Here is a 26,135-nt window from a genome sequence, read left to right as displayed (position 1 = left end):
ATTAAAAGCGATAAACAAAACGAATCCTTCAGACGAAATACTCGAAACGGTATCCGAGAGCTTTATATCCGAAAGGTCGTTTAACTTCTGTACGGCGAGATTTCATTCTTTTCTTTGGTGAATCGTTTCATTTTCCTAGATACTCCTCTTATTCCTTCCTTTTATAATACTTCAAACCCTTTGTAACATCGTGTACACACTGTTTATATTCGCTAATCCAAGCTCGAATATATATATATATATATACATACCGGAAGAAACTAAAGCGATGAGTCAGGTTGTATAAGTCGACTCTTCGTTTCAAACGGATGATTCTACTCGAGATATTTCTTGAAAAATATAATCCAATCCCGTATCCCGTCTCTCGAGAACATCTCGAGAATTGTTGCCGCGATTTTGATACAATTTAGCAAACGTTAAAACCTTTCGAGGATATGGTAAAAGTAATACGACTCTTTGATTCGTTCGATGCCGATTATAATTCCAAATGGCTTGTGATATACATGACAAAGTGGCCTCGAACGAAACGGTCGAAATATTAGCTCACAGACCAGTTTCACTTGGTATCATAATTTTCGTAAAAGATCATTTATGTAAAAGATCACGTGATCGAATATGAATACGAATACGAGGATATATTAGTCAATTTCAAAGACGAATTAAACACGAATGGACACTCGATCGGGGATGAGGGTGCTTTCTCTTCGTATTTTTAATTTTTTTTTATAGTTATACCATTTTTAATTCATGATTAACAGATGTAGCATTTTGATTATTATTCTCATAACTGGTATTATTGTTATTAAGAAATCTGTTCTATTGTATATATCAAGTACAGGTTAAAGTGTATATCCATTATCTTCTTACCTATATCATTCATCACCATCGATCGATTTTGGAATTTTTTTCTCTTCATATATTCAGGAAATTCGATTATAAGTTCATTAAATTTAATAGTTATTATTATAATAATAAAAAATTTTTCATTAAATCACGATCAAATTTCATCATTTCCATCAGTTTCTATCACAGTTATTTTAATTATATCATTACAGGGAGAATCTCTTTTCTGTAAGTCCAATATTCCCTTTACACCTACGATTTATCTCTATCGCGATATATATCTTCTTGTATCCCCGAAAGTACAAAAAAAGTAAAAACGTCTGTAAAAGTACCCATTCAGAAGCTTCCTCCGAAACCCATTGTTCTTTTCATCCACCCATAATCTTGCTCTTTCGGCGAGAAAACGAATACACTCTCGCGGCAATCGAGACAAATCGACGATACGAGATCGACGAAGATTCCCTCCCCTCTCCTTCACGATCCCTCGAAATCGTGGAAATCGAAGGAAAAATCGATACGATCCTTTCATCGAAGGAAAAAAAAAAATATATATATATATATGTTCGTCTTCCAGGAGAGCGCACGATGGACGGAAATGCGGAAATCGCTGAGCGGAAGTCATCGTCAATGGAGCGGGGGTAAAGCGCCATGGCGAATCAAACGGCCAATTACTATGGGGACGTTTATCAATGGAATCACACGGTGTCGTCGGTCGAGCGAGATACGCGGACGGAATATTACCTGCCGAATTGGACGGATCTCGTTTTGGCGGGGCTGTTCACCATGTTGATCATCGTCACTATAGTAAGTAACAATTAAGCGAGCTGTATTCTACTCTAGGAGAGAGGAAGAGGAGGAGGAGGAAGAGGAGGAGGCTTTGTCCGGTTGATTTGTCGCTATGATACGATACCATTTCGATGCCTCGTTTGTGAAACCGAGGGGAGAAAGTTGTCAGGAATTGTCACGCGATGGATATCCTACAAGCACAATCGAATTCGATGAATCGTTAACAACCGATGAATATTTATCCGAGATAATTATCGGAGTAAATCCTTTTCTCATCCCGCCTGATAATTCTTCCATTTATTATTATTCCGTATCGAGTTATTCATCGTCGTTCCATTCGAATTATTCAGTTTCGTATCGAAAAAAAATTTCGCAAACAACGAACAACAATTGATTAAATGATGGAATTTAATTTTAATGATTCAATGATTTAATTGCTTAATAATTAATTTATTTTTTTATAGTAGGGTATCTGATCCTAGTTTTTTACTAAACTTTACAATTTCTGTTAAATTAAATTACAATTATTAATTATTAATTCTAAATTTCACTTCAAATCAAATATATTTAACTATAGTTTAAATTTTTTTATATATTAATTTTATTAGGAAAAATTAATTTATAAATCAAGTTTAATTAAAATTAATTTCCGAATTGAACTTTCATTCATTGTTTCAGAGTTATTTATTAATTTACTTTTAATAATTTACTTTTAATAATTTTACGTTTTATATGTAATTTCATTAATATAATTAATTTCAAAACTATAATACACTATAATTTTTTTACTAGATAAATAAAATTAAAATTTTAAATTTTAAATTCATATTTTTTAATACGTAATCATTAATATTAGTATAAATTTTAAATATTTTTTATACATAAATTTTATATTTAAAATTTTTTAATTATTATAATAATTTAATTAATTAAGTTTTTTTTCGAAGTAAATTGGCAAGATTAGACGCGTGTGCTTTCCTTTCTCTCGGCACGGAAGATCGAGCGCAAATTTCGCCGAATTATTCACGGAATAAATGTGTATTTTTTTCCACTCGTATGACAGGTGGGCAACACTTTGGTAATTGCCGCTGTGATAACAACTAGGCGTCTACGGTCCGTTACTAATTGTTTCGTGTCCAGCTTGGCCGCTGCGGATTTGCTGGTTGGTTTGGCCGTGATGCCACCAGCAGTGCTGTTACAGGTATATAAGAGTATTTAAAATATTAGAGATAAGAATATAAAATATTAGGACAGGAAAATATGTATATATTTCCGATTTTCTTTAACAAACTCGATTTAGAAATATAAGATGTATATATATATATATATAGATAATGTGGAATAGAAAAGGAGTAGAGAAATTAAGTGGAACGAATGGACGATCGATGAGGATACGTCTGAGATATTTCGTGGTTTTCCATTCAAAAATTCCATTCGAGCTGCTCGTGCAAGAATTTCTCGAGTGTTGCTGCTACGTAAATCAACAGAGGGATATTTCGCGCGCGATCGAGAATATTGGGACGATGTATCATGCTATAAAAGTCGAAGTTAATAAATGGTCACTACGTTCATCACTACGTTGACGTTACTCGCCGTTTAACGCCGTTTTTAAAATATAGAGATAGAGATTGTAAAACTTTACAAGACAATTCCAATTATTACGATTTTTTTTTTTATGTATTACAGATAAATACGTGTAAACTCGCATCATATTTTCTAATCGGTAAATGAATTTCGAAACGATACGAGCATTATTAACGTATCAAAATTAAATTAAAAACTGGAGAAGGAAAGTGTTTTAACGCACTTAGGAAATAATATTCCTATTTTATTACGAATGAAAATCTGCTAAAAGCCTTACATTAATAGAATTAAATTTAATTAACATTGAGTGCAACACGTAAAAGGGAAATTTATCCCAACGTTTTATTAATTAAAAATTCCGTATCATTTCGTTACACAGGTATCCCATTAAAAGTCCAAACGCCCTATAGATTTATTCGTTTAGAAACGAATGATCTCTTCGTTTCTCGACACATTAGCCATTCTCGACTTTAAAGTGACGATTACCAACACAGATCGTTCGTTCTTCTTCAACGGTGAATAGCAATTTTGCATATAGATTGAAGCCCAGAGTCGTTTCGTAATGAACGCTCTTCGATACGGAGCTATCCAATCAACCGGATGCTGCGGGGACCATTCTTAATGTCCGCGATTCTCAATAGACGCGATTACTCTTTTCCGCTTATACCGATGAAACGCTTTGATAAATACGAACAATGGGGAAATCCATCGAAAATTAATTATCAACAATGCAATTCTCGTGGCAATTCGAATATATTCGATATTTCCTTTATTTACGATAATTTAATCGATACAATTAAACGTTAAATAAACTTTTAAATAATTTGCAATTTAAATCCTGTTCGCGCGATTCGAAAACGTGAATGCATAATGGAAACGTGCCGCATAAGTTGATAGAAGATTGATCGAATTATCCTCCGTCAAATTCATTATTTTCGTATTTACATATAACGACATATTTTCAACGCTCGTGTCGCTGTTATATTTCGATTATACGAGACCGGTGTCGCGGCGATTCCGCGGTTAATTTCCGCGGTGAATTCGTTTCAAAGAGGAAGCAATGAAATTCACGGTGTCAATCGAGTCTTCTTCCTAGATGATTGCTTTGGTAACTCGAGTAAAGCAAACTAACACGATATCCTGAAGAGTTGTTTGGATAAAAGTTCCGTTGTGAGGGAAAAAAAAAAAAAAAAGAAAAAATATCGATGAGAATAACGAACGTCGTGGTCACGAGAGGCCTCTTCCGGCCAACGAATAATTTATTCCTAGCCTCTTTTCGCCAAACGAAATTAAAACGTTCCGTGCAATTAACCAGGTCTCGGTTGGTGGAAGAGTACAATTCGTAATCTTCTTCGTACAGTTTGCCTGATTATTACAGTTGGAAGTCTTTAAATGATAATGAAAAAGAGTCATCTTTAAATGAAACTCTTACCAATCCTTCCGATGGACGAGATTAACGACTCGATCAGAGTGAGAATATAAGAATTGTTTCCTGAATTTCGTTTCTCGTTAATGGATGTCGACGACGATTGATTTTTTCTTTAGGATTTTTCACGAGAAACTCGTGTAAATTAGGGGACTAAGTTGTAATTAAATTAATCAAAATTCGATTTAAAAAAGTGGCGGAAGAAGTTGAAGATTGTTTGTTTTGTCTTGTCATCCTCAAATTGTCATCATCAACAATCGAGTTGGGAGCAATAAAATCATAAGTCACGCTCATGAGAAAGCATGCTAATAGTACGGAAGAAATAGAATGGCGTACCGAATATTGGTCGCAGTTGAAAGAAGATTGAAACATGTTAATGCGATTTTTATTAAATCGGCAACAATGTTAAGACTCGTGAAATGTATCTGAAAATATCATCGTCAAAAACGATGAGTAACTGAATTCAAATACCGAGAAAGGGGGAACCGAGATATCTTGTTCAAAACGGCAGCACGTGAACTATATTGCGTTGCGAGATATTACACAGCTTTGCATCAATGATTTTGTATTGTAAGATATTTCGTATGAAAGATATTGTGTTAAAAGATATCGTCTATTACGATATCAAAGTATATCATAATAGATCATAGTGAGATATTTTGCCTATTAATTTGTTACAGATTATCGTTATAGCGTCGTTTTATATCGGTATAATTTTATATTTATAGTTTAAAAATCGAGTAAAAAAATATCCTTCTCTAGTCGATTAATAACTTATTGCTTTTGTTCAATGAACAAGTTTTCTTCTAATTTAATTTATTTTTCTTTTTTTATATGAACGAATCTTTTGTGTTGAAGATCGAAATAAAAGCGAACTGTATCTCAATCTTGAAAGACTGACTTTACTCCTCCTTCAAAGTGAACTCGAATATAAAGGAACATAGTATTTCTAAAGATTCTTTTTATTTCTATAGTTATACATCTTTTATTCGGATTTTTAAATCTTGAATGAAATCGAAATCTTTTGTAAATAATGCATCGCGTATAATTATTACGATTAAAATTTAACGATAAGATCAATCGATCGAATTTTTTTTAAAGACAAAAGTTCTCATTTCGTTTTGTCTTTTCGTTTTTAAAATGAAAATCTGAAAATTTATCATCTCGAGACATTGTAAAAATCTCCTATCTTGTAATAGGATAAAGCATTAAAAGATGCACAATGGTTTGGAACACAAGTCCAAAGCCAAGTCACGTACATAATACACTAACAGAAGTTCCTTAGAAAAAGAAGATACGCGGACAATGATGTTTCATATTCCCTTTTTCGCCTTTTTGTCGCGTTACGTGTTACAAAAGATGGGCAAGATGAAAAGTGCTACGATCTGAATAATGATGCAACACGCAAAACATTAATCTCAAAGTGGTTTAAGGTGAATGACACAACCCTGTTTCGATAAAGTAAAACAATTCAACGATTATGAAATAATATTGTAAATAAATATATTATAAATATATTATAAATATTTATAATAAAAAAGAATATATTATGAATAATATATCATCGTTATAACACTTATTATCAGACTCGGAATAATAAAATAATCGAAAAAAAAACAAATAATTTTCCCATTAAAATTTCTGGATGAAACTTTTTCTCTAACCATATTGAACGAATCAGAAATAAGATAAATTTTACACAGGAAAACGAATGTTTAATAGCTCGACATTTATCTCTGTCAACGACACGCTGATGCTCAACTTCACTTTTTGTTATCTATTGACAAATTGCTTCGATAAATTCCATACAAATTGGCTAAAAATAATTGGTGGCCGGGTATATCGAACGGAATTAAAAGTATCATATTTTCTCCATAACGCTTACCTTATCTTCTTTTCTTATACACAATATCCATTCATTCTTTACTTGCAATATGAGAAAATTCTTTTTCAAATGTTACAGATCTTTTTCTGTGTCGAGACGAGATGAAAGTATTCATCATAATACACATTCTCTATTCACGATTTTACATTGTTCTCGTATTGTCAATGCTTTTTTTGAAGGATTAAAGATTTTTTTTCTTCGAGATGAATATCGAGATGAATATAATATCTACAATCTACGATTCACGATTTTCGACAATAAGAAAGTATTTTTTTCAAGTCGAAATCGAAATATTCATGATCTACAATCGTACGATTTATATACCGTTAATAATAGCAAAGAAAGTGTTTCTTTTTTTTTTTTTCAAAAAATTTTTCTATGTCGAAAAATCAAAATTGAGAAACGAAAATATTGATAGATCGAAGATTAAAGATTACCTTCGTCAAAATTTCACGTAATACCAGCCAACTCGATCAGATGGAAAATGGAAACGATCTTGAAAGAGGTTAGGTCGCCCCCGCCTATCCGTAAACTCCAATTGTATCGGCCTGGTGCTTTCTCCTCTACCCATTTACAGATTAAAATGGAAGGCCGCGAGCACAGCAAACGAACGAAAACAAACTTCAATATCCCCGAGACACTCGCGCGGAATCATTTGCAACGCTAACGAAACTATACGCTCGCTAGTTGCACAGGTCAGCTGACACTGTTTGCAAGAGGGAGCTCTTTAACCTCTTCGCTCGTAATTAGAGCTTTAATCGTTGTTAGCATGGTTTGTCGCACGATTTTTCAATTCAAACGCATTTCTACAATGAAATCTCGATATAATGATACATTGTGGAATTTGTTTTTTTTTTGTTTTTTTTTTTTGGATATGAAAAAATTATTAGCTTTGAAGATCATTAAATTGTCTTCTTTTTTATTTATCTTCGTATCGTTGAATTCATGGAAATTCTTAAAGGGGAATATTCAACTATATGACGGTTTAGAACTCTCGTATTTCAAATAGTTGAGGGAAATATTCACATCTTCATCTCATAAAAATTCTCTTATTCCCGTATTTCCATGTATTATTATATTCCTGTTGCTCGGATGCATAATTCTAATGACCAGAGCATTTCAGTTATAATGAACAAATAAATTATTTCCGATATTGGAAAAAAAATAATAAAAACAAAAACGAAGTGTTCCAGTTTTTTCAGCAAAATATCGGTACATTACACAAATAAAAATATAGATATAACGTTCGATTTATAGCCCACCTAGTGTAGCACCTAGTTTCTCTTATCGTCTATTTCAACGGTTTCGTAAATGTGTTTTTCGAAATGGAGTAAGTGTGCAATGCATTCTAACAGAAAATATAACGTTGTTTCTTGTGTGGTGAAAAAATTGAAATTATAGTTTCAAAAATTATTACATTACAAATTATATTTGCCGACAAATTGAACAGCATCGTATCTCAGCATTTATGTGGGAAATATTAAACATAAATTTCATCTTATTGAAAATTTTAATAGTCGCAATTCGAGAAATACATCGATAATAAATAATAAAAAATAAATATTTCTTGAAATTGAAAAATGACTATTTCAAAAATTTTTGAAATTCTAATTTAATTCCGTTTTTCATATTGTTTTAATATATCAATGTTAATAAAAATAACTTACAACATAAATACACTCTATAGATACATGATCGTATTAAATAGTTTAAAAGAGTTAAGGTTATGTAAGTAGTTTCACTAGTGATGCGGGTCAACATCTGTGATCGTCTCATGGGAGAAGATTGCTAGAAGAAACTTAAAAGTTAGATAATAAAATTGGTCACTCATGGACTAAGATAAAATATTAGATGAAGTCAGAAATTCTAGATAAACGAAATATGATGAATCAAAAATTTTCTCGAATAAAAAAAGCAAACATAAAAATACACGCGATACAATACTCGGCTCGAATATTTTCGTGATCAAATTTTATGTAAATTTTCGCCTGAACAATTATCTTCGTATATTTCTTAAAACAAGTTATCTTACTTTATACGGTTATCGCGAACAACTTAGAAAGCAATCAACGCCACAATGAGATCGAAGTCTAGCATGCTCGCGTGTGTATTCGTCAGGCAAATGGGTTCAGCTCGCGGCTGTTTAACCATTTTAAGTGGTATAGGCGCGTAGCAGGTCTGTCCGATGAATACCATAGAAAGCATAGAAAGCGATACCAATTCCAATATTGTCAGCATATATCGTGAATGTAGTGGAAATTAATTTTGAAACAGAATGAGATAAGATACAGAAAAATATTTATTGATAAAAAAACGTAATTGTTCGAACAATAATTAACGTGAGAATATATTTAGTCGAAAGATGAAGAATGATTATGAAACGTGTTTTTTAACAATGTAAAAAATTTAATTGCAAAACAACAATTAAAATAGAACAATGGCACGATAATTAGTCTCGATACATAGTTTTCTTTTTGTCTCTAAACATTAGTGTAATTTATCACTTTATTGTTTTATCTCAATATTTAAATTTTGAGGTTATGTTTACATCGTTAATGCCAGAGGAATTAGATTTTTCCAAATTTGTCGAATCAATTTCTTCGTCTATTCGATCTATTCCTGTATCTATTCCTGAACGTCTCGTCGAAATACATATTTTTTCTTACTTATGTTCAAACTTTTTTTTATTTATTTTTATACATACAGGCTCGATTGCGTGAATTCTTTTTTTCGTGCTGTAACAGTAATTAAATCAATTATCCAAATACGTATCATCATCGCTAATCTATTTAAGAATTAAATTAAAAAAAAAAAGAACTCATGAATTTTTGCGCAAGATGTCTAATAAAACGAATTTGACGAAGCTCACAGGTGGTACCTGGGAGTTGGGCCCGATGCTCTGCGACTCGTGGGTCTCCCTCGACATTCTTCTCTGTACTGCCAGCATACTATCGTTATGCGCCATATCCATAGACAGGTGAGTACGTTGCATTACCGAATCAAGGCACGTCGAAACGAAATGAGATTACCGCGGCAAATTTTACCGTACGGGAATAGAGTGGGCAAACGCTTCGCCTATGCTCGAATACCAATAGTAATCCTGATCTTCTCCTAGTGTTGAAACGAAATCGTTTAAACTTTACAGGAGATTTTCTGCGAAGAGAGACACGATCATGTACCATTTGTATCGATCGATTCAAATCTGTTTTCGGACTCGTAGCTGAAAAAAAATTAAAAGTTCTTGATTTCGAAGCCAATATAAGATGAGTAAGAGTAAAAACGTGAAACGAACTGTATTTTCCAACAGTTTATTCGATAGCACGTTAACTAACAAAATTTGTAAATCAAACGGAACTATTTAAAATATAAAATTTTACTTATCATCTTAAATCGAACGATTAAACCTACTCAAACTTTTAACTATTTCAAAATTTTCAACTGAAATTACGAAAGACGAAATGACACATTTATTTTATTTAAATTTTATCGATCAGTATTTTTTCCAATATGAAATAAATTTCTTTTTATCATTGATTCGATTGCTGAAATTCTAGAAATAACGAATTCATCGAAATGCTGCTCTTTAAAAATTTTCTGTCATAAGAAATTACTTAAATATTTAAAAAAAATGATAATCCATTAGAAAAGAGAGAAAAATAAGATAAATAAGATAACATTTCATAATCTAACCTGTTTAATTTTCATCCACATCACTTGCCAAACTCAAAACGATAAAAAACCACAATTATCCTCACACCATCATCCTACTTTTATCTCAAAGTTACACCTCTGATCCTATCTTATGTGCTTTCTAAATGAATTTTCGTTCAAGGTATCTAGCTGTAACTCAACCGTTGATATACAGCCGGAGGCGACGTAGCAAGAGATTGGCCGGTCTAATGATCGTCGCAGTATGGGTGTTAGCCGGCGCCATCACCAGTCCACCTTTGCTAGGATGCTTTCCACGTGCGACGAATCGCGACATTAAAAAATGCTCGTATAATATGGACTCCTCGTACGTGATATTTTCCGCGATGGGTTCGTTTTTCCTACCGATGCTGGTGATGCTTTACGTTTACGGGAGGATATCTTGCGTGATCGCCAGCCGCCATAGAAATCTCGAAGCAACCGAGAGTGAAAATGTTCGACCACGGCGCAATGTCTTGGTAAGCATTAAAAATCTTTTACATGTTATCCTATTCTGTTTCGATTTCGTAAAAAATATTCTTTTAAAATATTCTTTTTCCTTCGTATTTTCTGAGATGCGTCTTTGAAATACGAGAATATTATTCTCAAATATAAAATAATTTCAACATGGTATAAAAATTATTCTTCCTATTTATATTTTTATCTTTTTGTGAATTTTTTATTCATGTGCTTATATTTATCGATTCTCTAGAAGATTCTTTAGATATTTTTAATCGTCAAAATTACTCGTGCATGAAGATTGTTCTTATTTCCAGTCCTAGTTTCTGAAATGCAATCGTGAATAGGTTAAATTAAATAGGTTAGAATTTTGTTTCTTGTTATAATTTTGAATAAGTTACATTATATCTTATATCTATGAAATCATATATTTCATAGATATAATATAAAATTTGGTCAACAAATTTATCCATAACATAAGTAAATTGTATAATTTTGAAAGCATACGGATTATTAGAAAATTCACGTTTATCTGGAACATCCTTCTACATTATTCTAATTTTTTGCACAGTTTCTTATAATTATAAAAATATTACGCATTAAATCTGTTCGAATTTATTTTATAAGGGATGACAAATAAAAGAAAAAAAAAATGTTTCAAAGGATAAATCGTGGAATAAAATATTGAATTTGGAAAATATTAAAATACTGTGAAATTAGCGATTTGGACGACATGGATGAATCAAACGCAGATTTGCATGGGAAGACTGACGAACGCGTATAAATGAGAAATCGATTTGCAATTTGAATCTATTGATACTAATGCTTACAAACCTGTTACGATGACACCGTTCGACAGATTTCCACTACGTAATGCGAAACTCATGAATATGGAAGCGTAGACTTGTTCGATATTGCTTTTGACGGTGACATCAAAATCTTGCGCTCGTCATTATACTTTTATAAAAACTTAACAAAAATTGACAAATTGTTTAATATTTAACGAATGATAATATTAATTTTTAAGAATTGTTAAGAAAATATTTAATGTTCGTTAAAGTCATATTGAATTTTAATTTTACATCATGTCTTAAAATACTGCGTATTATTTTTACTTTAACAATCTCATTAAAGTTCCTTGTACTTTTATCATTGCATATAAAAATGTAATTAAAGTTTTTTAAAATAGAATAACTACCAAGACATTTATTTCCAAGAACTAGTTAGCCGGATAATTACGTCTTTTCTATGAATATCGCTTGCCTCATAAAGAAGATGACATGGAATAAATTCCCCTTGAGGAACCGTATTACACTCAAGGGATAGATATCTAAATTTTTCTCTTTTTATCTTCAGATTCTTTCTCGGTATCTTACAAACATTCTTTGCTCGAAATATTTTTACATTGTTCGCGACACACGTGACGTAATCGATAACAACCAGTCCCACGATATTTCCACAAATGTCTTCTCGAATTAAACGCCTTTGCCTTGCCTCATCTAGATTCACCGCTTTACTCTCTCTTTTTGCACCCTGTTTGGAAAGGATTTGAACCTAAGCTCAATTTGCCGCAGATCGAACGCGCGAAAAGTATCAGAGCGCGAAAAACGGAATGCGTGACCAACAGTGTGACATGCGACAGGCCATCCGACGAGGCAGAACCTTCTAGCACGAGCAAAAAGTCCGGAATCGTTCGCAGTCATCAGCAGAGTTGTATCAACAGAGTCGCTCGAGAAACAAAAACAGCTGGCACTTTGGCGGTGGTCGTAGGTAGGTTAGAATTGATCCTGGTTCATTATTTTGAGTATAATAACATTTATTCTAGTAATTATTATAGTTGATCGATATCTATTATTTGATAAATTGTTAGAATATAAATTATCGAAATAACTTTATTGTTAATTTTAATCGTTTTGTAAATTTTCCTAGGTGGATTCGTGGCCTGTTGGTTACCATTCTTCATCCTTTATTTGGCCACTCCTTTTGTGCCTGTCGAACCACCCGATATCTTGATGCCTGCGCTAACTTGGCTAGGTAGCGATCATTCTGCTTTAAGTAATTGTAATTATAATTTGCATGGAACGATCGTGATTCAATTTTTTAATGTTAATTATACATATTCATAAATATGAATGTGATTTAAGTAAAAAAAATAAAGATATAGAAGAAAAGTATTACAATTTAACTGCTAATCTTATGTTCTAGTGATAATTTTGTTAATTTAAATGATTATTGGAGCAAGAAAATTGAAGAACATCTCGATGGAAAACATCTTTTTCCATTTGTTATTATGCTCTACTATATGTTATTATTCAATGATTGTTTTATTTGATTTCAGGGTGGATTAATTCGGCTATAAATCCATTTATCTACGCCTTCTATTCGGCCGACTTTAGGCTTGCGTTCTGGCGATTGACCTGTCGAAAATGTTTCAAAAGTAGAACCAATTTGGATCCCAGTAACCGGAAATTACCAGCATCGGCTAATTGGAAAAAAGACACAACGAGAACGTGAAGATAGGGGAATGAACGTTGATACAATCACCCCTTAGGTCGTGATGATAACGAGGATCACTGTGATTTATTTAAGCGCGATTCACATCGATCATATTCACCTAATTTATACAAAGCGTACATTCTCGCATTCAAACTAAATGAATTTTTTTAATAATTTAAGAAACAGATAAATAACAGGTGTATGTAAAATGCGAATATCTTTATTATTCGGGAGATCGTACCAAACGTTATAAATGCAAAATGATACATATTATTGCGAATATAATTAATATAGAAAATTTTTATATAACAGAATCTAATAGAATATAATTTAGAGATAGATAAAATGAAAAGAATTATTTTTTATTTCTTTATTCGATTCTCCTTTTATACAAAACAATAAGAAATTACTATTTTAATATTGAAACCGAATATAATAATAATCATCATCCGAATGATACATTTATTCGCAAAAATTCAAGCACTTTACTCGAACAATCGTGCATACACACGCACAACGACTGCACAATGTAAAATCGAATAAAAAAAGCAGACAAAAGGAAAATTTATTTATTTAAATAATGACAACACTTGAAGTTTGTTTACAATTGGTTATATCGAAACGATGCATACGTAAAATAAAATTCGTAGAATCCAACAAACAATAAGTAATAACCGTAGGAAATAGTCTTCCTTTTATCATTACAGTATATCTTGTCTTGTATTTATCGACGCATAGATATCTGTAAATGTAGAAAGTATGCAAGTATACGGATTTTATAACGTCCCACTGAGTTGTTTCATTCAATCCTACTCCTTTTATTTTTGACTTCATGTTCAGATGCTAATTATATGACACTGGCTTTGTAGCCTGGTATCGTCATAAATTAGCTCAATGAGATATTAATTAGCTCTCTCTCTGTACAAAAGCTGTTTGTTCTTGGTTAGTCCAACGGTGTCCAATTGCATTGCTTTGTGCATGACATAAAAGAAAATGTACTAAATGTAGGTGTAAAAATTTTATTAAATAATTTTAATAAATGAAAATTGTTATTCAATTGCAATTGAGAATATTAATACAAGGAAGTTATATTAATTATTAATGAAAATGAAGTTAAATTGTGCAAATTTTATTATGATATATAAGTTTTATATATGATAAGAAAACTTTTTATATTTATCTAGAAAAATTAAAAACATAAACTTTTTTGTGAAGAAAATGCTACTTAATTTGAAAATAATAATAGATCAAATAATAATATTATAGAAATTTTTTTTTTCGATTTTTCTTTTATTGTATTTTAAAAAATTTAAATTTTATTAATAAAAATGTGAAAATTATAAATAATCACGTATCCAATTATTTTAACTTTCGTATCCCCATTCATAATTTTAATAAAATGAACATACATGTTCATATTCCGATATTAATAATTTTAATATGATTAAAATTTATACAAAAATTTATAGAAAATTATTACACAATACCAAATTAAAAATGTTGAGATTTATAATTAATAAGTTAGACAATGATACAATAAAATTAATCAGAAAAAAAGAGCAATTTGAGAATAAAAATAAAAATAGAATAAAAATATTGAAATTAATGTTATCTTCAGAGTGCCGCAAATCAACACAAAAAAAGAAAAGAGATAATGAGAAAAAGATAGAGATAGCACAAAAATCAGACTACTGACGCCATCTATTGAATGGTAAAGACATAATAAGTTCTAGAAATACTCGAGAGATGGCGCCAAAAGGTCTATTTTTATATACGCATATTAATTATTTTGCATTTTTGTTTAACTTATCAATTAAAAATCTCAATCAAAATTACTTTTATACGTGTTCCTATGTATGTTACGTGTTCTAATTATATGTGTTAAGTGCTTTTGAAGAAATATTTTTAACTTTCAATTGTATTAATAATTATATTGTATTAATAATTTAATTTTTATTCTACTTATTTATGTTTATAAATTTTTAATTTATATTTTTATAAACATATTTAATTTTTATATTAAATTCCTTTCTAATGTTTCAATCTTTTTTAATGCATTTAATTTAATTTACAAAAAACTATTAAATTTAACGATGTACTTTTATTATATTTTTTATATATAATTATATTATATATATTATATTTTTGATGTATAATCACCAATCACAATTCTTGTTTCGCAATATTACGATATCCAATAATTGTTATCGTTTTTCGTAAATTTAAAAAAATTTTTAAAATTGTTCATGATTTACGTTAATTATTATTCAAAAACCGATATCAAACAATATTATAAAATTATAAAAAAATCCATAAATAACGTAGAGACATAACAAATAAATTAAAGACATATTAATGAATAAATCGATAAATAATTAATAAATAAATCAAATAAGTGAATTAATACAAGTGACATATATAAATGATTTAATATAAATATAAATATATATATATATATGCATAATATATATATATATATATAGAAGTCAAATAATTAATTATTAAATTAGTAAATTTTAGTATATAAATAAATTAATAATTCATAATATAATATAATTAGAATAATTAATTGAAATAATTAAAATATATTAATGTAAAACTGTAATTTTTCGATTTTGATCGTAGATTTACTTTTGTTGTCAAACAGAAAGTTATTATTTAAGTTATGGCGTGTGACTTCAGTCTCTTGTGGAAAATCATCGTGAAAGGACGTGCGATCGTAACCGGCTTCGATTCAACGCAGTAAGTAATTCTGTTCATATTTTTCTATTTTAATTTATAATTACTATAAATTTAATTTATTTAATAATTCATTTATTATTATTATAACAAAATTAATCAATATTTTCTTTTTATTTTTTTCATCGATCATTTATTTGATTGAGGTTACTGGTAATTTGTACTTCGTTAAAGTTGAGATTTGAATTCATTTGTTATTTCATGTTATTTCACCTTAACAATTTTTTTTTATGGATTTGTTTATGATTATAATTTAGACAAATTGTGCTTCGATAGGAATAATTTCAAATGGAAAATAATTCATACAACATATATATGCATAAAGTATGATTTCAGGCTGATAATTTTAATTCCTATTTTTTTAAATAAAAAAATTCATTAGAATAAGATATTTTTATCTGTATTTAATGTATAAAGTCAATTTTATTTTATCAAGTTAAATTCTATCGATTCGTTTTGCGTTTCTAAATACATCTGTTTATGTATTTTTCTCTTCTTTTCATCCAATGTTTTGCTCAAGATTGATGACATTTTTCTCATAATATAATATTTTTAAGAAATTATAACATGAATTCACGTTCGTATCATACTTGACATGTTTCAACATATTTCAATATATTTCGATTTATTATTATATTGCCATATATTTCTTCTCTCTAATTCGATAATCGAAATAAATTATAACAGAATGCATCATTATGCTATCGATATTCATAACGATTAGAAGTTTCATTCTACCGTGACATGTGTAATTTGTTTGTTGCATAATACATATATATTTCCTTCTATGGTTATGTATTATTTATTATTTATACATTACTATTTAATCAATATTCGTTTATATTTATAATTAATGATCTTTTGAAAATTAAATTCATTTTTTAAATTCATTTATTTGACGGTTATAGTTTTAATTAATTCATATTATAACTTTCTAAGATAGAATTTGTAGTTAATTATTGTTTTATTTTAATATGTTTGATTAATTTTATTTAGAATTTTATATATTTATTTGAAAATTTTTATTCTTTTTTGTATAGATTGTCTGATTAGTGGTCCAACTTCAAAGGCGGGAAAACTCTCAATATGGACGCCATTATACTTTTCCAAAGAGAACTTTGATATTTTACTTATATACTGTATGTATTTATTTTATTTTTTATTTGATCATTTTTTGCTTTATTATTTCGAAATATATTTATAAGGAATATATATATATATATATATATATATATATATATATATATATATATATATTGTGAATATATATTGTGATTGAATATATATTCATTACAATTAATACTTTAGCTTAAAAAATAATTTTTCATTTATGAAAAATTGATAATAATCAGTTTCTTATTTTTTAAAAAAATAATAACATGGTATACTATTTTCTGAAACAAAAAATAATATAATAATAAATAGATTTAATAGAAAGAAAAAGGAAACTATAGAAAGAATATTTTCCTTCTTTTTCTATAAATCTTACCATATCTCCTCTCTCTTCCCATTGATTTTAAATAAATTTTTGTATAAAGAAGTGTATATGAGATGATGAATAAGATGAATCTCATAAATCTTTTTATAGCATATATATATATATATTTTGTAATAGGATATGTAATATAAATAAGGAAAGTAAATAATGAGACAAAAATAAAGATAAATAAAAATATTAAAATAGCGCTATCTCCAAAATGCCGCAAATGAAATACATAAAATTAAAGATATGATGAACAATAATGAAAAAAGAGTAGGTTACTAACGTCATCTATCGAGTGCTAAGGACATAAATTTTCGAAAGCATTTGAAAGATGACGCTTATTCTCTATTCTTTCTTATCCTTAAAGAGATATCTTTCGTAGTCAAAAGATGGCGCTAACAGTTCATTTTTATTTTATTCTTCTCTGATTACCTACCATTCTTTCTGTACTTTATTTGCGACTCTCTAAAGATGGCATTGATTTCAATATTTTTATTATATTTCTATCCTTCCATTATTTTATTTTCTTTATCCAGTTATAAATCCAGATATCAAAGAATGACAACTAAATTATTTCACTTTTTTCTAATGAAATTTTAAAGAAAATTCGAGAGAGAAATTAGATTTTTCAGAAAAAGGCAATATAAACTACAATAAAATTCGTTTTTGTCATATTTGTATTTGTACAATATCCGTTTATACATCTTTCTTATTAAGGGAATAGGCCAGCTGGGGTTACGGATGGGGGTACACAAATCCACAAAGTTTCCTCGAGAGGAGGAATATGGGCGAAAAATTCGAAAGACTCGCATGACGCATTTTAATTGCGCCCATACATACTACAAAAAATCAGTCATCGTGTTACGCACAATAATAAATTATCAGCGACGTATCAATTCTCATTGAAACACGTTTTACACGACATTTTACACAATTTCCACAAAGTACATTTTTTCGAATCGTATTCTTTTAGTGTCGAGCCTAATCAAAAATTATTGAATTTTTTCTTTGTTTTTCTTTTCATTTCGTTACATTCTTATTCCTAGAACAGTGATTTCCAACCGCATATATATCATTGATTATTCCGTAAATATTTGAATTTTTCGACGTATCGTTTTAAAATTTTCGTTTAAAATATTTTCTTACCAATTTATTTCTTTCGCAACGAAATCATAATAGATTTATTCGTATATTATTCGTGTCCTCTTTCTTTCGTTTTAAAGAGGGTAAATCGACGATATCCAACGAGGAATCATTGTGTATTGGTGATTTAATGTGTACTGTATCTGCGTTAAATTCTGACCATATAATTTGTTCACTTTGACAACATTTATAAATTTCTCTGTATCACTATTTTTCTCGATAAACTCTGCAATTATATTTTCATCCGCAACATTTGATAAAATTACGTACGCTTAAAACTTGGATTAACAGAAGGAATCGGAAAAATTCCATATCGTTATCGTTTCTCATTTCCATAAAATTATAATATATTATATACTTTCATCTGTATCAACATTCGATAGAATTATCGACTCGACCATACTCGTGCACACTTTTTCACGGACTTTGTACTCGCGAACCAGAGCTCTATCACTATTTCCTTCTTATCAAGGAACGATCTAGGGCTGAAAAGGTTGAAACACACTGTCCTAGAAGGTATTCCCACGTCACGTGAATATCGATAAGGGGCAAACATTTTCGGTAGGACGAGATTGTTCGAATCGATAGAATTTGAATGAAATGTTTGATCATCGTGAACGCACGATTTTTTTTTTTTTATCATCATTCGGATGTCGTTGGAACGGAAAAGTCCATTTCTACGAAACGGTAGAAAAAGATTGGCGCGTGTAATGCAAGGAAGAGATGAAAGAGATTTCTCGATGTTTCCCCATTTTCTTTTCCGAACGTGTCCTTTCGCGATCGCGATTTCGTCGCCTGGGTGTATTCGTGCGAGGATCGATTTTAAAGTTTGAGGATTCGATTAATCTTTTGAGAGCGCTAAAAGAAGCGTTTTCACATCGAAAATCGAAACGATAAATGGGGAAGGGGGAAAGGAAAAAGAAAGTTGGAAAAAGAAGCAGAGTGAAATCGTTTGTTTCCGTCGATGATCATTCGTGGATAAAAATATAACCTATAAACGCACGACGTGAAGACGCTTCCGTACGGGCTTCTATTACGATTTTACTTGACTTACACACGTACTATCGCCACAGAATAAACTATCGAACATAGTCGATCGTTAGTCTAAGATTTATCTTTATCTCGATTAACCCGTAAGTTCTACCGCACACCGTGATTCTAATCCACATTGTGCGCGACAATCAACACTTAACACGTAAGGACATCACATGAAATTTTTCTGTATAGAACGATACACCATCTAATTTACGCTTAAACTACCTCTTTAAGATGCCTCACCCAGCGTGTCTATTACGAACTTCGTAATCCTCAATTGTAATGGAACACTTTCCAAGTATAATGAATTTTCAAGTAGAAAGATGAGCACGTAAGAAGATAAGCGAAAGTAGAAGTGAAACACTCTTTTTCTTTCTCTCCCTCTTTCTTTCGCACATACATACACACACACACTCTCTCTCTCTTTATAGTTTTTTCACGCGGAATTTCACGAAGTCCGACGTTGAATCTCGTGAGAATTTCCCCCTCTTAATTATTAGCACTATATCAGAAATATCTTAGAAAAGCGTTGCTTCTTAGGAAAAGTTAAAGAGGTAAAGTTCGAAAAACGTAATAGAAGTGTGAAATCCTCGCATAGCTTACGATAAGAAATTTTAAAAGATAATATTTATCTGAAAGTTATTATCTAAAGATTTTCAAACGACGATTCGTCGATTCAATTGTGGGAGAAGTTTGATATAATAAGAATTTAATTTTCGAAAAATGGCGTATATATCGAGGGACGATGGATCGTAGAGCCATGCAAGAATGGAATAAACTTTCGATCGTTCGAAAGTTTGAAGTTGCGTTATTTTAGACGCGCAGGAGAGTACGTCTCAAGACGATGTAAGATCTCAACGACTGAACATCGTCGGTAGGTCTTGGATGATTATTGTCATCCTTTGGCAATCAAGTGTTTTCGACCCGTTAAACACCGGCTTTCAGATTTTTTTATTCGATTTCGACATTTAAAGCGTTGATTACGCACTTTGCAAGCGATCGACCGATTTTCATTAGCGCTCGCGGCTAATGAAGATGGCGATATCATCGATCAAACACACTCCTCGAAAATATTTAAATATTTTTCACGCTCGCTTGCCTTTTTTTTTTCTTTTTCTTTTTCTTTTTCTTTCCACGATTTAGGCCGTAATTGAGCATATTACTTATACAAGTTTGTACGAAACTATGCCAAAGGGAACTTATGTGCGAGTTTATCGTTCGAAGTTCGTCGAGGAAGTGAACGGAAGCGGAAATTGCGTTGAATTTTCGAATTGTCATTCGATTCGAAACACTGTTTTCTATCTAACAGTTTTTCTCTAAGATTAAAGTTATAGAAAAAGAATTTGAAAATTCACGATTATTCTACCTCGTGGCACACCTCGTTTTCTTTTTATCAATACTCGCTAAAATGTTGATAATGTAATAACAAGTTTTTTTAAGTTTTTAAGAATCTAGAAACGTCGCCTATTTTATAAGAGTTAAATATCTTATAGATCGGTATAAAGTTATACTCAGAGAGGAGGAGATTCGTAAATAGAAACGCACACGTGCACAGCGATAGGCAGATATCTAACTATCTGAACCGGATCTACGTTAAATTCAGCCGTGTGTATATTTCTAATCGAAAGCAAATTAGAATTCTTTTTTTTTTTTCTTTCTTTCTTTTTTTTTCAGCTTAATTCTCGTTAATAATCGGTATCGATCACAGTGATCAGTCGCGTCACGAATTTCTTGATATTTTTTTTTTTTTTAATCTTTTACCCTCGATACGCAATGTGCAGTGGCCCGGATCCGCCATAGACCGCGACGAGATTGTCTTTTCGATACTTAGAACGAGTACATACAACACCGATATGTACGGGAAGAGGTTGTTGCTTGGATGTAATCCCTAATTTTTTTTTTCTTTTCTTTTCTTTTTTTTTTTTTTAACCGTGCTCCGTTCCCCCCTTAACAACGGGACGTTCGATCCCCGGCGCAAATTTAATTTCAAACAAACACCGTCTCGAGATTGCTCCCCGTGTTATCCTGCGGGATCGATTGCCCCGTGTGACGTACGTGGGTATCGCAGGTACATACATTTACAATTATATCGATGACGCGCATTGCCTGTACACGCCTCTACGATTACTTTACACGTGACACGTGACCGTCATCATAATTTACAATTACGTAAATGGGGGGATATCCGCTAAAAGTACTCGTAGTACACGCACACAGTTGGATCAATGATCTCGATTGTCAATTTCGATACGGCATACGTATATGCGTTCTTATCTTCATATGTATGTATATATATAATATGTATATATATATATATATATATTTATAGATTTCTTTTATATTCAAATACCTATGTTATATGTGTGTATATATATATATAGTATTTATGTATGTAGGCGATTATAGTAGTCACAAAGTTAGGCAGACTCGATTCGTACTCGACATCAGAAGGCTGAATCTTGTTTACGTTTTTTTCGTAGAAAAAAGTGACGACGGTGTACGACGGAGAGAGGAGAGCAGTTTCCTTCTCCTTCCCGTTTACGCGTACAATTCTCGGTTTCGTCGTTTTCCAGAGGTTAAAATAATTATCGCGAGTTCCTTGACGAGAGAATAGCTGAATAGTGGGTTTAGAAAGAAACGAAACGAAACGAAACGAAATGAAACGAAATGGAACGAGGTCGTTCCGCGTGATCGCCGCGCGTCGACCTCTATAATTCCTACGAGAGTTTCGAAGCTTTCAGAGGATTAAAAAAAAGATATCGTATTTCCCTTCCCAAATTTATCCCAAAATTTTTCGAATTTTTCATCTCTTCTCGGGAAGAGCTTCGTATTACGACGACGACCGACGAGTGCAAGCGTTGCCACGAAAAAGAGGAAAAAAGAATTAAAAGAGCAAAATAGGGACAAGATGCGACAACCGATACGATGGCGGTCGATAATTGACGCGAGAGATTCGCATCGAGATACGGTAGAAAACGTGTGTGTGCTTAGCCGTTTTTAGAAAGGAAGGAAACCTTTCGTCTACAGGTTTACAGATGATTGCATTCGTTCACAACAAGGATTGTCCGTGCGATTTAAACATCGGACGAGGACATGTTCGAGGAGGCAGAGTATCGTCGAAAGTGTCCTCGTGCCTGATGTACCCTTAAAGAAACAGGTTTAGGATATGTTTGTAGGCCGATCAGATTTTTTTTCGTCGTTAACAATCTGTTCGTGTCTTTCTCTTTCTTCTTCAAATGTTCATTCCTTGCCTCGCTTACATTTTTTTTTCTTTTCTTTTTTTTGCAAAAGAAACGACGATCAAGTCGTTGAAAGACGTTACAAGTCGAGTTCTCGAGACGAAAATCGGTTGATTAAAACGGTAGATTTTTCGAGATAGATTTTTCGAGATGGGAAAGAATCGAAAGATTTCGGAAGCGATCGATAGAAATCGGATAGCCAAGTTGGACCAAGAGATGATCCATTGCTTTTCTCTCTTCACGATACGATTCTCCATTTATCGCTGGGAGAAGGTCATCGTCCAATAATGACACCTTCTTGGTAATCTGGTAAACGGATTTTCTAACCTTTATCGCGCGCGTATAATGTTTGTTGAATGGTCCGTGTTATTTTTTTTATCGTTTATTGCTCCGTTGAAAGTTTTACTCGAACGAATTAAAAAAAAAAAAACTCCGGGAGACGGAATAATCCGAAAATATTTTTATAGGAAAAATAATATAAAACGATAAATATCTTATCTCTAAAGTTCGGACAGCGCGATAAATAAACGTAAAAAAAAAAAAAACGTAAAAAGAAACGTAAACTTTCAAAGAAACGTTCAAAAAGTTGAATCATTTCTTTGAACGGAATAATAATTTTCGAGATTCGATCTTTTTTTTTTTTTTATTATTAAACGTTCGTTTTCAACGATAAAGGCTAGATCCGTTTGTTTTCGGGGCTTGGTCGAAGCGAAATCGTCGATTTCTATTATTAACCATCGATACACGTTTTTTTTTTTTTTTTAGGTTTGATTACTTCGTGCTAGAATTATCTCGTAAAGGTATCTCGTACCGCGAACGCAACTTTATAATGCTTTCGTCACGCGCGTCATTTTTTTTCCCATACGTATGTATCGAATCATTTATATTTGATATATGTATGTATATGTGTATGTATATATATGTATGTATATATTTATATTTATATATAATTATAATTTTTCTGTTCTGCTCTAACTCGGGCGGGGTAAGCGCAATACTTTTGGACGAATTTTGTCGTCCATACATTTGTCGCCTCGCGTTTCGATCCTTTCGCTTTCCAATTTTCCAATTTTCCCTTCCAACGACGTGGACATCTCGAGATTTGAGCCTTGAGATCACGAATTGTTTTCAATCAATACGATTGTCCGCGATTGTACGAGCGAAAGAACGAAACGTTCGAGCGTCGTTTAACGCGTCGGAGGGCCGCTATCCGTATTATCGATCGATATCAATCGAATTTCAAATTTTCCACGAGTCTATAATTGGATAATTTTACGGAATATCGGCGTACGTTCCCCTCTGGGATGGAGTACGAAGTGGAACACGGAGAAAGTGACGAAAATTTTTTTCTTTTTTTTTTTTCGAGCGGCCCTCTCGATCGTTTTTCTTCTCCTTCGTTCCGGATACGATTGTTATACGATTTAAACTTGCGAGTGTAAAGGAATCTCTGTTTGTTGTCAGTCTACGAGCTACAAAAATTGCGTGTACTTCTAAACACCAAAGTTGTTTGTTATTTTTTTTCTTTTTTTTTTCTTTTTTCTTTTTTTTCTTTTTTTTCTTTTTTTTTCTTTTCCAATTGCCATTCATGTCGCCCGTAAAGTTTGTCCTGGTAACCATTTACCGATCGCTCTTCGTGCTCGGCTCGACCAGCGAGCCGATTAAAACGATTGTCTGAACCGTTAAATAATTCGTCCGATTCGTTCAAGGAATCGTCTCGATCTCGTCTCCGTTCCCTTCTTCTTTCTTCTTCTTTTTTTTTCCCCTTCCTTCCTCTCGTGATTCGTGAATCACGTTTCGATTATTTCGAGGGGAAGATCGACGTATCGAGACGGTTGCTCGACGAGAAAAAAAAGTAGCTAACCGCATGTTCGTGGTGAACACGCGCGTGTGTATACTATATTTTTTATTTCACCGTATGCAAATCGGTTCGTACGTTATCCACGAGACCCGATCGAATCGCAAATCTGGATCAACCAGCAGAGCACGCGCGTTTTCCGTGACAGATGTCGATCGTCTCTCGTTCGACACTGTCGTTCCTTAATTAATGAGAAAAATGGACCCTCGTCGTCTGTTCAAGACGTGGCATCTTCCTTCCTCTCCCTCCCTCTTTTGCCTCCATGCTTTTAATAATTCATGAAAAAAATAGAATCTCTCTTTCTCTTTCTCTCTTTCTCTTAATTTCTTGCTCGCTTCGAATAGATTCTTCTTCTTCGTGGAGATAGATCTGCACACAGGTACGTCCTTATTGCTAGAACCTTGGAGGATATTCGGGAACGAATTCAGGGAAGGTGAAAAATTGGTGGTCTGTAGAGAGTTCGATATTCGATATCGATTTGCTCTTCGATTTTTTTTCTTTTTTCTCTTTTCCATGTACGGAGGACTCGTTTAAAAATCAACCGCGCTAAAAAAGTTGCGATTAAAAGCGAGGGGGAAAAATTTCGACTCTATTGGGAATCTCTGGTGAATGAGGAACCATCCATCGGAGTATTTGTACCAAGTAAACGGAAAATATTGTTTCGCGGAATCCGAATTAGATTGGAAACCATACTTTCATGCATCTTCGATCGACTTCGATCAAGATTCTAAAATAAAATTGGCGGAAAAGCGGGAAGGAGGATGTATTTGGTGGAACAGCAACGAAACGGGATGGAGGGAAGGAGGGGGAAACGGAAGGGAGTTGGTCGAAAGATGGAAAGCGGAGTGGAGTGGATTGACTCGATCAGGAGATAATTTTCACGACAGACTCGTTCTCGTCTTTGAGAAGGAGGCTCAGCCTTAGATCGAGTTCCCCCGCCTCGAGGGCCCATTTTTCCCTCAGCCATCATGGGGAGTCCGCGGTATGGGTGCCGAGGGTGTGAATCGGGAACAAGGGATACCAATCGACGGTCAGCTGTGCCAGTGGAAGAAGGTCGAGGCTCACCTCGGCCCCGCCTAAGCCTTGGTTGCTTTCGAACGCCTGCTTCTTCTCCCACAGCATCACCAGTAGATTCCTTCCAAGCGCGTCGCAGCTGCTGTACTTGATGGTCTGACGGTATTGCGGGTTCCTCGAGTGTCGCACCACCCGTGTTTTCCGCTTTTGCAGCCATCTGTCGCCGTCTCGGAGATACGTTTTCACGTATGTGTCTTTGAGGTGTCGTGAAAAAAGGAATCGTTTAGTTACTTCTAATGGCACTCTCGTTTTTGTACGCTCGTTTCGACGAGACGGGAGGATAGACTTGTAATTTTCCTAATGGAAGAACGTTTAGAAATGTCTCGACTTTTTTTATTCCAAGTATGAGTATATTCGTTAATTTTTATTACGTCCAGATCGGTGGAAATTTATATTGTCAT

General features: G+C 32.3%; 2 protein-coding genes and 2 long non-coding RNA genes across 13 annotated transcripts in view; 2 read left to right on the top strand and 2 right to left on the bottom strand.

The window, feature by feature from the left end:
• The window catches only part of LOC108002173 (tyramine receptor 1), a 78,444-nt gene extending 64,492 nt beyond the window's left edge, over positions 1-13,952 (top strand). For both annotated transcript variants that reach the window (XM_062087118.1, XM_062087119.1), the window contains 7 exons: positions 1,418-1,647; positions 2,693-2,830; positions 9,389-9,501; positions 10,357-10,690; positions 12,245-12,440; positions 12,600-12,704; positions 13,009-13,952. In XM_062087118.1, coding sequence (XP_061943102.1) covers positions 1,492-1,647; positions 2,693-2,830; positions 9,389-9,501; positions 10,357-10,690; positions 12,245-12,440; positions 12,600-12,704; positions 13,009-13,184 — 1,218 coding nt within the window. In that variant the 5' untranslated portion in view covers positions 1,418-1,491 and the 3' untranslated portion in view covers positions 13,185-13,952. The remainder of the gene's footprint in view (positions 1-1,417; positions 1,648-2,692; positions 2,831-9,388; positions 9,502-10,356; positions 10,691-12,244; positions 12,441-12,599; positions 12,705-13,008) is intronic.
• On the bottom strand, positions 8,806-10,360 carry LOC114578076 (uncharacterized). Its single transcript, XR_003698691.2, has 3 exons — positions 10,215-10,360; positions 9,403-9,744; positions 8,806-9,259 (listed from the first exon to the last, which is right to left on the bottom strand). It is a non-coding gene; the product is annotated as an uncharacterized LOC114578076 (long non-coding RNA).
• Positions 13,953-15,764: 1,812 nt separating the features above from the next.
• Positions 15,765-26,135, top strand: part of LOC114578078 (uncharacterized) — a 91,572-nt gene continuing 81,201 nt past the window's right edge. Inside the window, exons 1-2 of the long non-coding RNA XR_003698693.2 lie at positions 15,765-15,908; positions 16,946-17,044. This is a non-coding gene — a long non-coding RNA (uncharacterized LOC114578078). The remainder of the gene's footprint in view (positions 15,909-16,945; positions 17,045-26,135) is intronic.
• Positions 18,048-26,135, bottom strand: part of LOC108002050 (regulating synaptic membrane exocytosis protein 1) — a 128,922-nt gene continuing 120,834 nt past the window's right edge. For all 9 annotated transcript variants that reach the window (XM_017063433.3, XM_017063427.3, XM_017063429.3 and 6 more), the window contains one exon: positions 18,048-25,928. In XM_017063433.3, coding sequence (XP_016918922.1) covers positions 25,627-25,928 — 302 coding nt within the window. In that variant the 3' untranslated portion in view covers positions 18,048-25,626. The remainder of the gene's footprint in view (positions 25,929-26,135) is intronic.

The sequence above is a fragment of the Apis cerana genome, linkage group LG1 (genome assembly GCF_029169275.1).
Source record: "Apis cerana isolate GH-2021 linkage group LG1, AcerK_1.0, whole genome shotgun sequence".
In the NCBI taxonomy this organism is placed as follows: Eukaryota; Metazoa; Arthropoda; class Insecta; order Hymenoptera; family Apidae; genus Apis; species Apis cerana.
Note: the sequence above shows the minus strand (reverse complement) of the source record. Positions and strands in the feature narration are given on the sequence as shown.